The following is a 13,607-nucleotide window of genomic DNA, read 5'->3' as shown; positions in this document are numbered from 1 at the left end:
TGCACAGCATATAGCACTTTATGGTAAAATTTACACTTATTGTATGTTTTCTGGTATCTGCTATGTGTACTGTAGTATCTTTTTATTTTACTGTATCGTTTGATGTACTGATTTCTGTCTATGTCGCTGCAACCCAATTTGCCCTTTGGGGACACTAAATAAAACTTGAACCGTGAACAGAATGTATATGCAAGGCTATTAATTGTGAATTTTAAATGTGGTTGCAAAGCTTAAAAAATATAATTCACAACCATTATGCATTTTCAAGGGACAAAAATCAGACCCCATTTTTGTCCTGGTGCTTGTGACTTGTAAATCCATAAGTACTTTTGTTTTCCGTTCTTTCCATTTTCTTCCTTTCAAAGACATAATGTAGTGTTGGAACTGGTCTGGATCTAAAGCTTTTTGTATGGAAAAATCAATTCTAATCAAGTTTGCGATCACAGTGTAGGTATGCTGGCAGAACAACTCCACAAACTAAGACACCTGAACAAGGGTGCAAAAATATTTATTGCTAATAAACCTTTAGTCAGTTGGTGTACATTTGCTGTATATTTACAATAATAGAGTACAGAGGAATGGGCATGTGAGACAACAATCCAAAACATTTAAATAAATACAAAGGGACTGCCACTGAACAAGACTACAAACATAACCACCTCCGACAACTCCTATACAGCTGACCCAATGATTGCAGCAAGAAAAAAAGAAAGAAAAAAAAGTCTATATAAATTTTCATATATATATTTATATTATAATCAGTGAATCAGATACATATGCATTCAGCAGTCAACCTTTTCATGGATAATCTAAAATGGGTGAATTTAAGACATCTATGATGATCACCACATAGAACATAAGCAAACAGCCAATGAAGCGTCTTCCAATGCGGCAGACAGTTTGCATACATTTTCGTCCCACGGCTTGTTTATCGAGTGACACAGTCATCTGCGATGAAATGATAACGGAGCGGTGCTGGCCTGCTGGGGGGGTTCTCAACATGTGCAAGCCGACCACACCTAGCATAATGTGCAGGCATGAAGGCCAAACTAATTCCTCAGGTTGGTTATGCAAATCATTATTCGGTCATTAACATGTAGCCGTTGTGTGTAGCCATTAAACATCACACTTATTCCTTTGGCTAGCAACACAGTCTACGCCGTTAAAACAGTAGCTTACACAGTCAGGGTTTTAGTGTATGCATGATAGATGCTCAATTAAAAACAGTACACAATATTTACAGTAAGATTTTAACAATAAAAAACAAAATGTCACAGTAACTGAAGTGCATGGAATGCGGACACTATAGACATGAAATTCAAACTCAAATTCATTCATTTTTTTTTTCTTTTCTTTTTTTTTTCAATAATATACGACTTGTGTTTTGTGACCAGTGTGTAGTGTTTCTAAATAAGTAATTACAGAGCTAAAATATAGTGGGCCTCTAAACATGCAGCAAGTTAGACAGGCCATTAACGTGCCAATGTCAGAACTCCTTAGTGTCTTTGTTTTCAAACAGGTGGAGTCTCTGTTCAGCCGTCAGTCCTTCCTTTAGACTCTGGAGAAAGATAACAGAAGAGAAAGACAACGGGGAATTGAGACAGATCTGGGAACATAACATTGTTGCCTTGATAGAGCCATGTCATTCCTTAGCAGGCAGCGGAAGTCAAGTGCTTCCCAACAGTGCTTATCTATTGTTAACAGGTGCTTAACACAATATGGGTGAATGCATTCATCCGAACAGTGCAGTGAGAGGAGTAAAACCCCAAAGACAAAACTTCACTTGTGACCCCAAAGCCTTCTAGACACACCGTGGGTAATCTATAAATCTATAGGTTGTAAACTGGTAAACAAACAAACAAACAAAAAAAGGTATGAGTGAGTAATGTGAGTGGACAAATGGATCAAATTGTATTGAGAGCGCCGAAGTCCTGACGTAACTCTCATCCCTTTGATTCCCCTGGTTTGCGGAAGTAATTTCTCTATGGAGAATAACATGGGGTGATCTTAATATCGTCTACTATAAGCGTTGTGGTCCAAAAATAAACAAGCTGTCTCAGCGTTATTGTCAGGGAGGTGTCTCTGTATCGTTTGCAACAGTCAGTTACTCATATATTCTAGCGAAAATGTAACTAATTCAGTAGCAGTAACATTGGCATTTTCAGTCAGTTGATTCTTCATATCCATATGAGTGAAGCGGCCGGGATGACATGTTTATTTTTCAAACACAGTTCTTATATGAGGCGATCTAAAATCCCCCTATGGGGATTATAATGCAAATAAAAAGTACATGAACCTGTGGATTTGCGCCCTCTACCGATATTGACGTCAGACTTCGGTGCTCTATACCAACCACGTAAATACAAAAAAAAGAAGAAAAAAACAGAACTACATAAAAGATTTCTATGCTCTGTGGGAGCCGAACGCAATTTCTTCTCATCAGCCTGCAACCTGGGGGATTTGTGTTTAACGACGTTGAAATAGTGACACCGTCAGAGAGAGCCACACAGTGCTTTAAGAGGTGAAGGACAACAGGAAGTGGTTGACACTGGTGGAGGGGTCCGGTTGGTTTACCTAAAAGGAGAAGGGTAGAAGGCCTAAACGTCTCCAGCAGCCCTAACTGTCCCAGGGCATGTCACGATTCACAGACTGAGAACAGAAGGGGGGAAAAGAACAAAACACACCAGCAAGCGTGTGTTAAGCAACTACAGTGTTACCGGTGCAACAAAGTCCATAATTATGAAGGTCATTCTAAGTCTTGTGTGTGTGTGTGTGTGCAGCTTGGCAACAACATTGCCATATTATGTGGCGCACCGTTCAATAATACAGGTAATAAAACAATTGACCTGTAGATGGCAGTATGGCATGCTACATGACTTGTTTATTGTATTTAACACACTAAATCCAGCTGTTATGAGAGACCTCTACTGGCAAAATTAATCACTGTTCAGAAAAAAGACAATTGTTTCAGCAATCCAGTTTAATGAAGATTACATTCTAATAGAAAGGAAACGGCTACAGTAGATGGGTTTTGAGGACTAGTAAAGGCCTCCCTAGTTTTCGGCAACCTACCTTTGACCTCATGGTACGCTCAGAGCGTTTAGCTGCAGCAGCTGCCATCTTGAGGATGTCTGGGTTGCTTTTGGACTTCATTATATCTAGTGAAGACAATGGACACTTAAATAGCAAGGTGCTCCTGGCGAGTGTGGGCCTGCATAGTTTAATGGCAAGCATTTGATTATTCGCAGGGTGAACGGTTCTCCTACCGTATCCTCCTTTCTCCAGCTCCTCCAGTGAGGGCTCCCCCAGTGCCTCGTGGGCCAGCTGCAGCTGGTCTCTGAGCCGCCCCAGATCCCGCTCGGCTTTGGCCTTGACAATGCTCAGCTCTGTATAGATGTCCTTATACTTATCAGTTGAATATTTCTTGTCCTGCGCGCGCACACACACACACACACACACACACACACACACACACACACACACAATAAGATCTCGGATGAAGGGTCAATTGAGTTTTATCTATATTGTTTACCCTTCACTTCAATCCCCTGTGCATGGGGATTTGCATCCTGAAGTGCCTGAGAAGGCATCCAAGTCAAATGAAGAGAAACGTACTCTTTGGGCAGACTGGAGTTCATCTTTCAGTGAGTTGATTTCCTGCTTCAGGTACTGGACCTCAGATTCCTTCACCCTCAGCATCACCTGGCATGTGGAAAATACATGCAACTTAATACTGAGCAACAGTCTTATTAACCTCCATACATCGGATTACAGATGCTACAGTGGGAACTCAATGATAACCAACCATTGGTTTTATTACAGTAAATTTGAATCTGCCACTATTAGTGTCATTACGGTACACAGATGTACACTTTCCAAAAAATACATTTCAAGAGTAAAAGGTGAAGGTACCTCTAACTCGTAGAGCTCCTTGCCCTGTATGTACTGCCCCGAGTCTTTCTCTTCACTGGTCATGGAGCGCATCTTTGTGATCTCTGCCGCCAAACGGTTGTTCAGCTCCTAAGAAAAACACAAACAACTGCCGTCTTAGTTCAGTAGGTAAAGGAAAGCTTCAGCACCAGGGAAACCGTGACACATGATTCATCATGTGTCTGTTCATGCATCACATGCAAATGTTGATGGCTAAGCAAGCCACGGTTTCTTCAAGGAGAATGCATGTGAGCAGCCATGTTGCGTGTGAGCAGCTGTGTTGTGTGTGTGTGTAGTGTACAGTATTTTGTGCACCTGATTGTGTGCGTTGAGCTCCTGGTTCTCTCTCTGACACTGCCTGAGGGCCTGCCTCTCGGCCTCCAGTGCCTGGGCCAGGTGGGCGTTCTCCAGGCACTTCTGGGAATACTGCTCCGACAGCACCTCGATCTCCCGCTGGAACGAACACAGCTCCTCTCTGAAACACACCGCGATAAGAGACACACGAGACATTCAGGAGAGTTCAAACAAGAGCTACAGCGGCATGAATTCGGAATTATATATCCTCTCTCTTGGCCTGCCTTTGGCTTTTAAGTTCACGCTTTGAGCCTGAAAGAGGTTGATTGATGTCTGATTAGGAGCATACAGTGGGGCAGAATGGCAGAGAAAAACAAGATAAATTCAATGTCCCACAGACCAGACTGGGGTCCGGTCTGTGGGACATTGTAATTCCATGTTTGGCAGGGTCATATTTTGCTACCTCAGTCACCTGTTGCCTTGGTTACAGCTGGCAAGCAGCGGACTATAGGAGACCTTCTGCCCAGTTGCTTAGTTACACAAAGCGGGATCAGTAAGTTAGTCCAGAAAACACAAACAATGGTTCTGGATCGAAGAAAGGGCACAACTAAAATAGATTTTTACAGCCGTTTCATACTTACCTTTTTCAATCAGATTGTGTTACAAAATTAGAGAAACTTGTGTAATAGACTCCTTATTTAAAAAAAACACACACATTTCCATGGACTTGACCTTAATAAATGCTCAAGTTTTCTGATGGGAATGTCATATGGCAGGTCTCAACACCTGCAGCTCCCCAGGTGATGTGGTATGATGTGTCATAGCATGCAGAGGACAGGCAGGTGGGAAGTCAAGTCAACACCCAGTATGTCTGTCTAGTCTGCTCATGTCACAACTAGACATATGGAACGGCAGAAGAGACTGGGACTATTAACATCTTATCATTGCCTAAATCAAATTAAACAAGTCATCCTGTAAATAAGCAAAGGCAAGAGGAACTAGCTAGTTTGACTCAAACGTACTATCAATAATAAAAGGACAGATGTGGGGGGAAAAACCTTTCAGCGGCCATCAAACAGGAGGACCACTCTGAGTTAACCCATTAAGACCATTAAGATCTGTGTCAGCTTAGCTTTTAACCACGTTAACCATTATTTTAAAGTTTATCTGTTGAAAATAGCAGACCTACAAGCTCATAGCTCGGCACAGAGTGTCACGCTACGAGCTTGTAGATATGCTATATATTTATTTTTATCGTGAAAATGTGTCTCAAATCTTTGAATATATATTCTAACGTTTTTAACTCATATCTTTGCTTCTGGGGGGGGTCCCTGGAACAACATACTTTCAGATGGGGGTCGGCGGCCAATTACCTATGTTTGGTGTCCTTAACATGAAATCGTTTGAGAACCCACTGATATAGAAACATAGGTTTTTTTCAGAAAACTGTCATGATTTAGAAGATATCTGTAGATTCTGGTCTCAGGACTACAGCTCAGAGTTTTCACTGTGTTGTATCCTACCATAAGATACAGTACTGGAGCAGCGAAGGAAGCCAACTTACTCGTGCTGCCTGCGAATCTCCTCTATGTCTGCATTCTCCGTGTTGTTGTTAGCCTTGCGGGCCTTGTCCAGCTCCTTCTCCAGCTCCGACCGGTGGGCATTCTTCATTGCTTCAATTGCTATGGCAACAACAAAAAAACAAAGGGCTTTACTGAGCGGAGAACCTGCAAACTCTTTCTTACATGTGTAACCACTTTCACTGCAGAGCATAATAACCCCACGCCAATGTGTCCAATGAGCTTAAAAAAAAAGAAAGAGCCTATAAGTTGTACTGTACTGTATGCTTGGTGACATCAGTGATCACATGCATTTACTAGTCTGTAATGCCTTCAGATATGTTCTGTCTTAAGTAAGATGGGTTCTTCATCCCAGGTTCCATTTACCAGCTATGGTCGCTGCAGTCTCCTCGGCCAGCAGCCTCTCTTTCTCCTCGTGGAGATTCTCCAACTCTCTCTGGTGCTTCCTCTGGAGCTCGTCGACCACCTTCTGGTGCGACTCCTCCATGGCAGCGAAGCCCCTCTCACAGGTGGCCTATACAATACATAGGAGGGGGGTTCAGAGGTAACGGTTGAGCATACAGGTCATCTGTGATGGGACCAAGAGGTTCCCCTGGCCAATGTGAGCTGGGATGTAAAAACCTCTTGGGCCCCCCCCCCACACACACACACACACACGTTATTTTCTGCTGATCATCATCCATTTAATAACAAGCTGCAGCCTGTTAGCCACGAGCAAGACGAGCCTGTATGAGTAGAGATGTTAAGAGAAGGGCACTGGAAGGAGAAGTGGGTAATACAAACATGTGCCTTTAAACCCTGTGAACCTAAAGACTATTAATGCACTGACTACTTGACCCAATGCCAATATTAAAACGAGTTCAAGTCTGGTTGAAAACGTGTACACAACATAATCTGCATTGGCCCCAACGAAATGATTAGTGTGTGTGTGTGTGTGTGTGTGTGTGGGGGGGGCAGATGCCTCTGGAAACAGACGCCTGGTCGGCATGAGGTATTTATTTTTGGCATGCCCATCTGTGTCGAATTATGCAAGACCGGCAAGTTTGTATTTACACCTTTGGGTGGTTATGGACTGGAGAAGGGGGGAGGGAAGGTAATCCTAATCAGCACACTTTTAGAAAAGAGCCATTCACAGTGCTATTATAATTAACAGTGCACGTTTCCACAAGAGGAGATTTGAATGGCCTTTCCGACTGGCTTGACCCCAAACCCTAGGCCCACATCCGTCCTCTATTCACTGCCACTAATCTGAGGACCCGGTCAACGGTGGTGCCCTGGCCTGTGCTCCTCCCTCTCTGCAGCAGTTAAAACAGGCTGCAGCCCCAGTCTGTTTTCATAGGGATAAAAGCCCTGAGAACTCAGAGTAGCAGCAGGAACTGACTGTGAGAGACTGAGTGAGCCAAGTCTCTCCCGCTGGGCATATGGAGACTCTCTGGTCTTACATCACAGAGCACCTGCACTTTGTTTACTGTTGATACAGATTTGTGTGCGTGTGTGTGTGTGTGTGTCTGCATGTGTACAAAAGCTCATATCCTGTTTGAGGAGTGCAATGGGTTCTGCTCGACCAATCCAGACTATTTACGTAGCTTGTAATGGGGAGGACTAATTAAGTTACATGGTAACACAAATTATTTCCATATATTTCAGAGTGGATGGAAGGAATACATTGCCGTTCCTCTCATTCACAACAAACATGACTGTATTAGCCTTCAGCTCAATGCAATGAAATCAGTTACTACTGATAATACTTCCACTGACTTTAATTAACATAGAAAATTAAGACCCCAAAAGGCGAAGCCAAACCTAGCTCTGTAGGTGGAATAAAACTAAGATAAATTCTCTCATCTATTTGTAGGGGGGAAAAAAGAAGAAATTATATAATTAAATATTATACAAGACGGTTCAATTAATTTCATATTAAATCAGAGCCAAGAAGGGTGAAACGTTAAAGTTAGCACAGCTAAAGGAAAAGAGATTGGACCCATGCATTGTCATGTTTGAATAAAGGCTAAAATAATTTCCAAAACCATGATTACATTTCTTTTGGCTCCAAATAAATTACTTCAAATAAAGTAAAAAAGGGTCAACCTCTTTGCCAATACCAGAGTAAAAGATTTGATTAATAAGCACACTGGACTAACACAAGAGGAACACATTTCATATTAATATAGCCTCAAAATTGTGGGACAGCATCTTACAGTGTCAAATGAAATGATCAGATAGCCAATGTCAAATCTTGGTTACTTGAGACTCACTCAAATAACCAAGAAATTGCAGCTCAAAAAACGTCCACAAAATGGGTTCCTCGGTACAAAACCACTGCGGCTTTAACAATCACATGCACTCAAGAGAGGGTTAGTGATCATGCAACATGGGGGGAAAACTGGTTTACAGAACAAAGAGCGGGAGTGAGGGCTGGCGAGGTTAGGAAGGCAGGGTAAGGGGACAGGGGGGGGGGATCTGGGGGTTTGCCACAAGGGAACACAAGGCGTCACGGATGGAGGAACGGGCAAGGACAGGGAGTGCTGCCACCTTCAGGTTCTCCAGGTCTTTGTCATATTTCAGCCGCAGCGTCACGTTGTCGCCCCGCTGCTCGCGTCGCCTCATCTCTTCGGCCATGGCCGAGACCTGGGCCACCAGCTCCTGGATACGCTCCTTGAGGGTAGACGCCGGGGGTGGAGTGGTGGGATGCGCGGGATCGTGCCGGACCTCGTCGGCGGCGCTCGCCGGAGTCGCCGCACGTCGCAGCTCCTCCATTTCACGCTCAAACGTCTCTAGGAGAACGCTCCTCTCCAGCTCGTGCTTCTTCGTCAGGTTCTCCATGCAGGCGGTCAGCGAGTCTATCTCTTTGATGTTCTCCTCGGAGCGGAGGCGGAGCACCTCGCCGGCCTTGGCGACTTCCCGCCTCAGGTTTTCCGCTTCCTGCTCGTACGCGTCCTTGACCTCCCGCAGCTCCTTCCGATGTCTGGCCATCGTGTCTTGAAGTTCAATGGCTTTATCCAGCGAGTCTATAGGCCGTCCTTCGATCTGAATGTGAGCGAGTGACTCCGTGTCCCTTCTCGCCGTCGCTTCAGACAGCCGATTCTGAAGATCTGCCAGTTGGGACTGTAGGTCTCGTGTGAGCTCTCTCAGTTTAGGACAGTTTGCACAGTCCAAGCTGCCGTTCTGAATTTGTGTCTGCTTTTGCTGTAGCTCTGCGTTATGTTCATACTTCAGTCTAATGCTGACATAAGACAAGTGCGCTTCTCTAAAGGCATCTAAGATATATCCGTGACAGTGTTGCGGTTGATCGCCAGAGTTGAAACGAGCTAGAATCACGGACAGGAGCTTGTCATCTTTTTTGGACTTCAAAGTGGAGATTATCTGCTTCAGTAAATAAACCTTCTCTTCCAGGATCTCTCTGAGGTCGTCCAGGACGAGAGCGTTGGTCTCATTATTGAGCCAGCTGTACATGTCCGGGAGGCTCGACTCTGTCACAAACACCTCGCTATCGACTTCCATTTGTGCTTGCGGGGAAATCCTTCTCATCAAAAGCAACATGCTCCTCTCCGCCATCATACGTTCTGCCAAAAGCCTCTCAAAGCTTTGTGTATTTCCTGCCTCTTCTTCTGGTCTCTCTTCGGTAATACTCAACAGCTGGCTCCAGAACTCTGCCTCTAATACTAATCTCTTCAGAACTTTCTGACTCACGTTAAATGATGCCGCGTTAGGACATCCAAGGTATTCTGTGATAAGTAAAGTGCTTTTCAAACCACCGAGTAGTTTCTCTACATTGACATCCACCTTCGATAACATCTGCAATACCCGATTAAGTGCTTGAGCCTTCAACTCAAACTCTCTGACTACTTTCTTAATAAGTCCTTCTGCACCCTGCCTCTCGCCCACATGAATTACCCGTTCAGCAACACGCATATTTTCTTCCATACTTGCAGTCATCTCTAACTCCACCGTATCTTTTGACATCCGCAGTTCATTTTCTGCCTCTAATAGTTTCCGACTATTGATCCTCTCAGATTCCTGGATTCTAGTGATTAGTTCACTGGTCTGTGCCGCGAGTTCTAAACAGCGCTGCTCCGCGGTCTGCAGCGCCGTCTCTCGTTCGAGCAACTTCACCTCGGAGGCTTCAAGCAGCTCCCTGAGATGCTCTTTCTCCGACAGCGTCTCGTCGTTGTCGTCGTCGTCGTTATTCGCCAACTGGAATCCCAGACCTTTCAGCGTGGCTTCCTTCAGCTGCAGCTTCTTCTCCGTGTCCTTCAGGCTGTTCCCCAGCTCCTCCAACGTCACCAGAGCCTCGTGAAGCCTCAGAGACTTGTCGTTTAGCTCCCTCTCGTAGTACTCCCTGTCGATGGCGTTGGCCTGGTTCTCCGCCAGCTGAGCCTTGACTCTGTTCAGTTCCTCCATGATGAGGTAGTGCTGTTTGCTGCCCTGCAGGTCGACCAACTCGGCCTTCAGCCTGTCTATCTCTCTGTCGGCTTCCGTCAGCTGGTTCACCATTTCTTGGTATCTTTGGTTCAGCGCCCAGTTCTCGCTGGACAACAGCTCCACCCTCTGGGACAGCATTGCTGCCGTCACCTCGTTCATTTCCGAATGGTCTTCGATTTTTGAGACAGGACAGTATGGGTTTTTTAAGCTTTCCAACTTTTGCCTCTGAACCCTCCCGACCATATCTTCCATGGTTAGAAGACGGGTTTCGTAGCTGAGGATGCTTTCTCCTGCCCTGGCTAAGCTCTTCTTCATGGTCTCATTCTCTACCTCCTGTTGATATTTCCAGGCCTCCAAGAGATTATGGAAGCTACTGTGTTCCATTGCCTCCTGACTGCAACTGTGTGACCGTAATAATTTCACCAAGCCATTAAGAGTCAGAGGGTTTCCATTTATCAAGTCCTCTAGCTCTTGAATCCTCTCCGTGCTATCATGGAGCAGGAGGCTAACTGTCTTTTGGATAGGTTCTGGGGGAGGGCTTTGTGGGGGTTCAGAAAGATAAGGTTCCTTGATGGAGAGGTGAGAAAGTGAGAGGCCAAGCTGTGCCTGCATATTGCGCTTTTTCAGTTCTTGCAGCTGCAGGAGCTCTTTGGTCTCCTGGTACTTCTTTGTCAAGCTCTGTGCTTGAGAACTAACCAGTTCCGGCCTCTTCGTCTGGGGCGTCACATCAGCCTCCAGAGCTGGGTGCTCCAGCTTGGAAAAGGGGACCAGACAGTTGGTTAACACACAGCAGGGGACACACAAGCTTGCTAATTGTTTCAAGGGTCAACTAATTAATTATTTCCCCCCATTTTCCCTCTAAAATGTGACATTGAATTAAACATTCCCAAATGATTAATGTTTAACTTCAAATTATGTTGATGAACACTAATGATATATATATTAAAATAAACATCATTCCAATTTAATTAGGCCTAAATTATGTGAATTGAAAGCATAGGAAAGAGATTTAATGGCAGAGGTTAGTTAATCACGACAGAGCATGCACATTAAATGGTTAATGGTTATTTCATGGGGTAAGTGATGCAGAATTAGTTTCAGCTGGATGGTTTACTGAGGGATGAGGGATGGAAGAACAGAAGACCAAGTCCAACAAAATACGTACATACATACATACATTTTCAGTTATTTGCACCACTCATTCACTGTCTTTCTCCAAACATAATGTTTGTTGAGATGTTAGATTTCTCTTGTGCCCATCTAAAGCATAGCTTAGAAATGCAATTCTCATAAAATAAAAGTGATAAGATTTCACCACAGCCTTGCAAAACACTGGAATGTAATATTTCTGAAACAAGACAAAAAAAATGTACATGTTTTCATAAGGATTACAAACATATTCTAAAGATTTAAAAGAAACTCATGGAAAAATAATACATTTTTTATAGCATGTCTGAACATCTATATACGAAGTCCCCAAGTAAATACAAATAGATCACTCTTACTTAACCCATTTTAGGCGGGAACCCCTTTGGTGTTAGCATTGTTATGCTTTAGCTATATTTGAAAAATCGAAGAACCACTGACATAGAAACATAGCTTTTTCAGAAAACTGTCAGGATGTAGAAGACATTTTTAGAATCTGATCTCAGGTCAAAATGGGTTAAATTGTCACAAACCTAGAAACATATCCACACGCACAAGGTCAACGGGATTCACCACAAGGTCAACGGGATTCAACCGACAAAATCAAATGAAGCCACGGCATGGCTGATGACATTTGTTAAAGAAAAAAAAGGATGGTCTATAGTAGTTAAAAGAAAATGAAATTCGGACTTCCATGCAAATAATTAGACAAGCTGAGAGGTTATTTATTTCAAGCCAAACATTTAATAGCCAAAAAGTATAATCCCATTAATAATGAAAACCAATGTTATTTGGCCAATACCAAATTGAATATTCGGCAAATTAACTTCCAGCATAAGTTCTTGAACTCTATCCTACACGAGCCTAATCCATCACATAAATAAGAGATACGCCGATAGAAGCCAAAGTAGTAATGAGATCTCCATGTTTTTCCTTCGCATGCAATGAACTCATGCAAAGGCACATATCTGTAGTCGTTTTGTAGCATCGAGGTCTGTCAGTTTCTTACAACAAAATACAACATGCAAAGATTGTTACAAAATGAAAGGAAAATACTGCTCAGTTTCCGAACGAATGCATGAAACCCCCAACAGCAGGCCTTTTTCAAGACATCACATCACAATGCAGTACACTGAGTACAGCACTGAATACATGGCGACTAGTTATCTGATATGACTCACCGGGGAGATGTAGCCTGTCCGGAAGTCCTGCTCTCTCTCCAGGGCTGTTCTCAGCTGGGTTTCTAACTCCTGCTTGTGCTGGTTGGAGTCGACCAGCTGCTGGTGACAGCTGCCCAGTTGAACCTTCAGCTCTTCTACCTGGAAAGGTGGCGAGCCATACAAAATGATAGTAACAGTAAATGGTTAATCCATTCTGGGCGGGAACCCCTTTTGGTGTTTCAAACATTATGTTATAATTTAGCTATTGAAAAATAGCAGATCTACAAGCTCATAGCACGCCACTCGCTGTTTTTGAAAAATCGTTAAAATGTGCCTCAAATCTTTCAGAAAATTGTCATGATTTAGAAAACATTTATTAAAAATTTCGACGTCAGGCCTGAATGGGTTTTAAATTGACTGAGCCTTGTTCCCCGCTTTCCACAGATGCTGCCACTCTCTCGGTGTAAACGTACCCCTTTCTTGTAACTCTCCAACAGTTTCTCCAGCTCCGCCGCCTCTCTGGTGTGCACAGTCGCGGGCAGGGGAACTCTCCTCTCGTCCCGTATGGGCGTGTTCTCGACCTGCTGCCAGTGCTGCTCGATCACCTCCTCCACCTGCTGCTGCGTCTCCACGGCCACGGGACCTCCCGCGTCGAGCTCCGTGTGCCCGTCGCCCCCTCCTCCTCCGCTCTCGCAGTCCATCCTCCCTCCCTCGACGGCGGCGGCGGCCGATGGCTCGGCACTCGTGCTGGTCACGGACTCGTACCTCTTCCGCCTCTCCTCCCTCCTGCGAGCCCGGTCGAGGTCTCCGAGGTCTGCCTGCAGGCCTTCGGCCTCCTGGGCCCGCTGGTGGGCCAGAGCCTGGGCGATGGGTCGGAACTCTGCCCAGTCGAAGGTCTTCGAGCGGCCTTCCTTTCTTCGCTCTCGGGCCCGGCTCTTCTTGACGCCCACCGCGGGGTCTCGCTCCGTCGACGAGACCTCGGAGGAAGGAGAGTCCTGGGTGACATCCGGTCTGACCAGGCCCTCCAGTGGAGAGAAGGAACTGTTGTCCTCGGTCGAGCTGAGGGCAGCAAGAG

General features: G+C 44.7%; 1 protein-coding gene across 3 annotated transcripts in view; it reads right to left on the bottom strand.

The window, feature by feature from the left end:
- Positions 1–492: 492 nt before the first annotated feature.
- Positions 493–13,607, bottom strand: part of LOC310874869 (myosin phosphatase Rho interacting protein) — a 39,707-nt gene continuing 26,592 nt past the window's right edge. Inside the window, exons 14-25 of one of the 3 annotated variants that reach the window (XM_083787785.1) lie at positions 13,006–13,591; positions 12,554–12,691; positions 8,337–10,979; positions 6,171–6,318; positions 5,789–5,906; positions 4,246–4,405; positions 3,913–4,020; positions 3,616–3,702; positions 3,267–3,429; positions 3,073–3,158; positions 2,575–2,649; positions 493–1,558 (exon numbers count right to left, since the gene is read on the bottom strand). In XM_083787785.1, the coding sequence (XP_083643911.1) occupies positions 2,617–2,649; positions 3,073–3,158; positions 3,267–3,429; positions 3,616–3,702; positions 3,913–4,020; positions 4,246–4,405; positions 5,789–5,906; positions 6,171–6,318; positions 8,337–10,979; positions 12,554–12,691; positions 13,006–13,591 (4,270 nt within the window). In that variant the 3' untranslated portion in view covers positions 493–1,558; positions 2,575–2,616. The remainder of the gene's footprint in view (positions 1,559–2,574; positions 2,650–3,072; positions 3,159–3,266; positions 3,430–3,615; positions 3,703–3,912; positions 4,021–4,245; positions 4,406–5,788; positions 5,907–6,170; positions 6,319–8,336; positions 10,980–12,553; positions 12,692–13,005; positions 13,592–13,607) is intronic. The other 2 variants (XM_083787784.1, XM_083787786.1) reach the window with 2 other exon arrangements.

Source organism: Protomyctophum parallelum, assembly GCF_964188405.1.
Source record: "Protomyctophum parallelum genome assembly, chromosome: 17".
Taxonomy (NCBI): Eukaryota; Metazoa; Chordata; class Actinopteri; order Myctophiformes; family Myctophidae; genus Protomyctophum; species Protomyctophum parallelum.
Note: the sequence above shows the minus strand (reverse complement) of the source record. Positions and strands in the feature narration are given on the sequence as shown.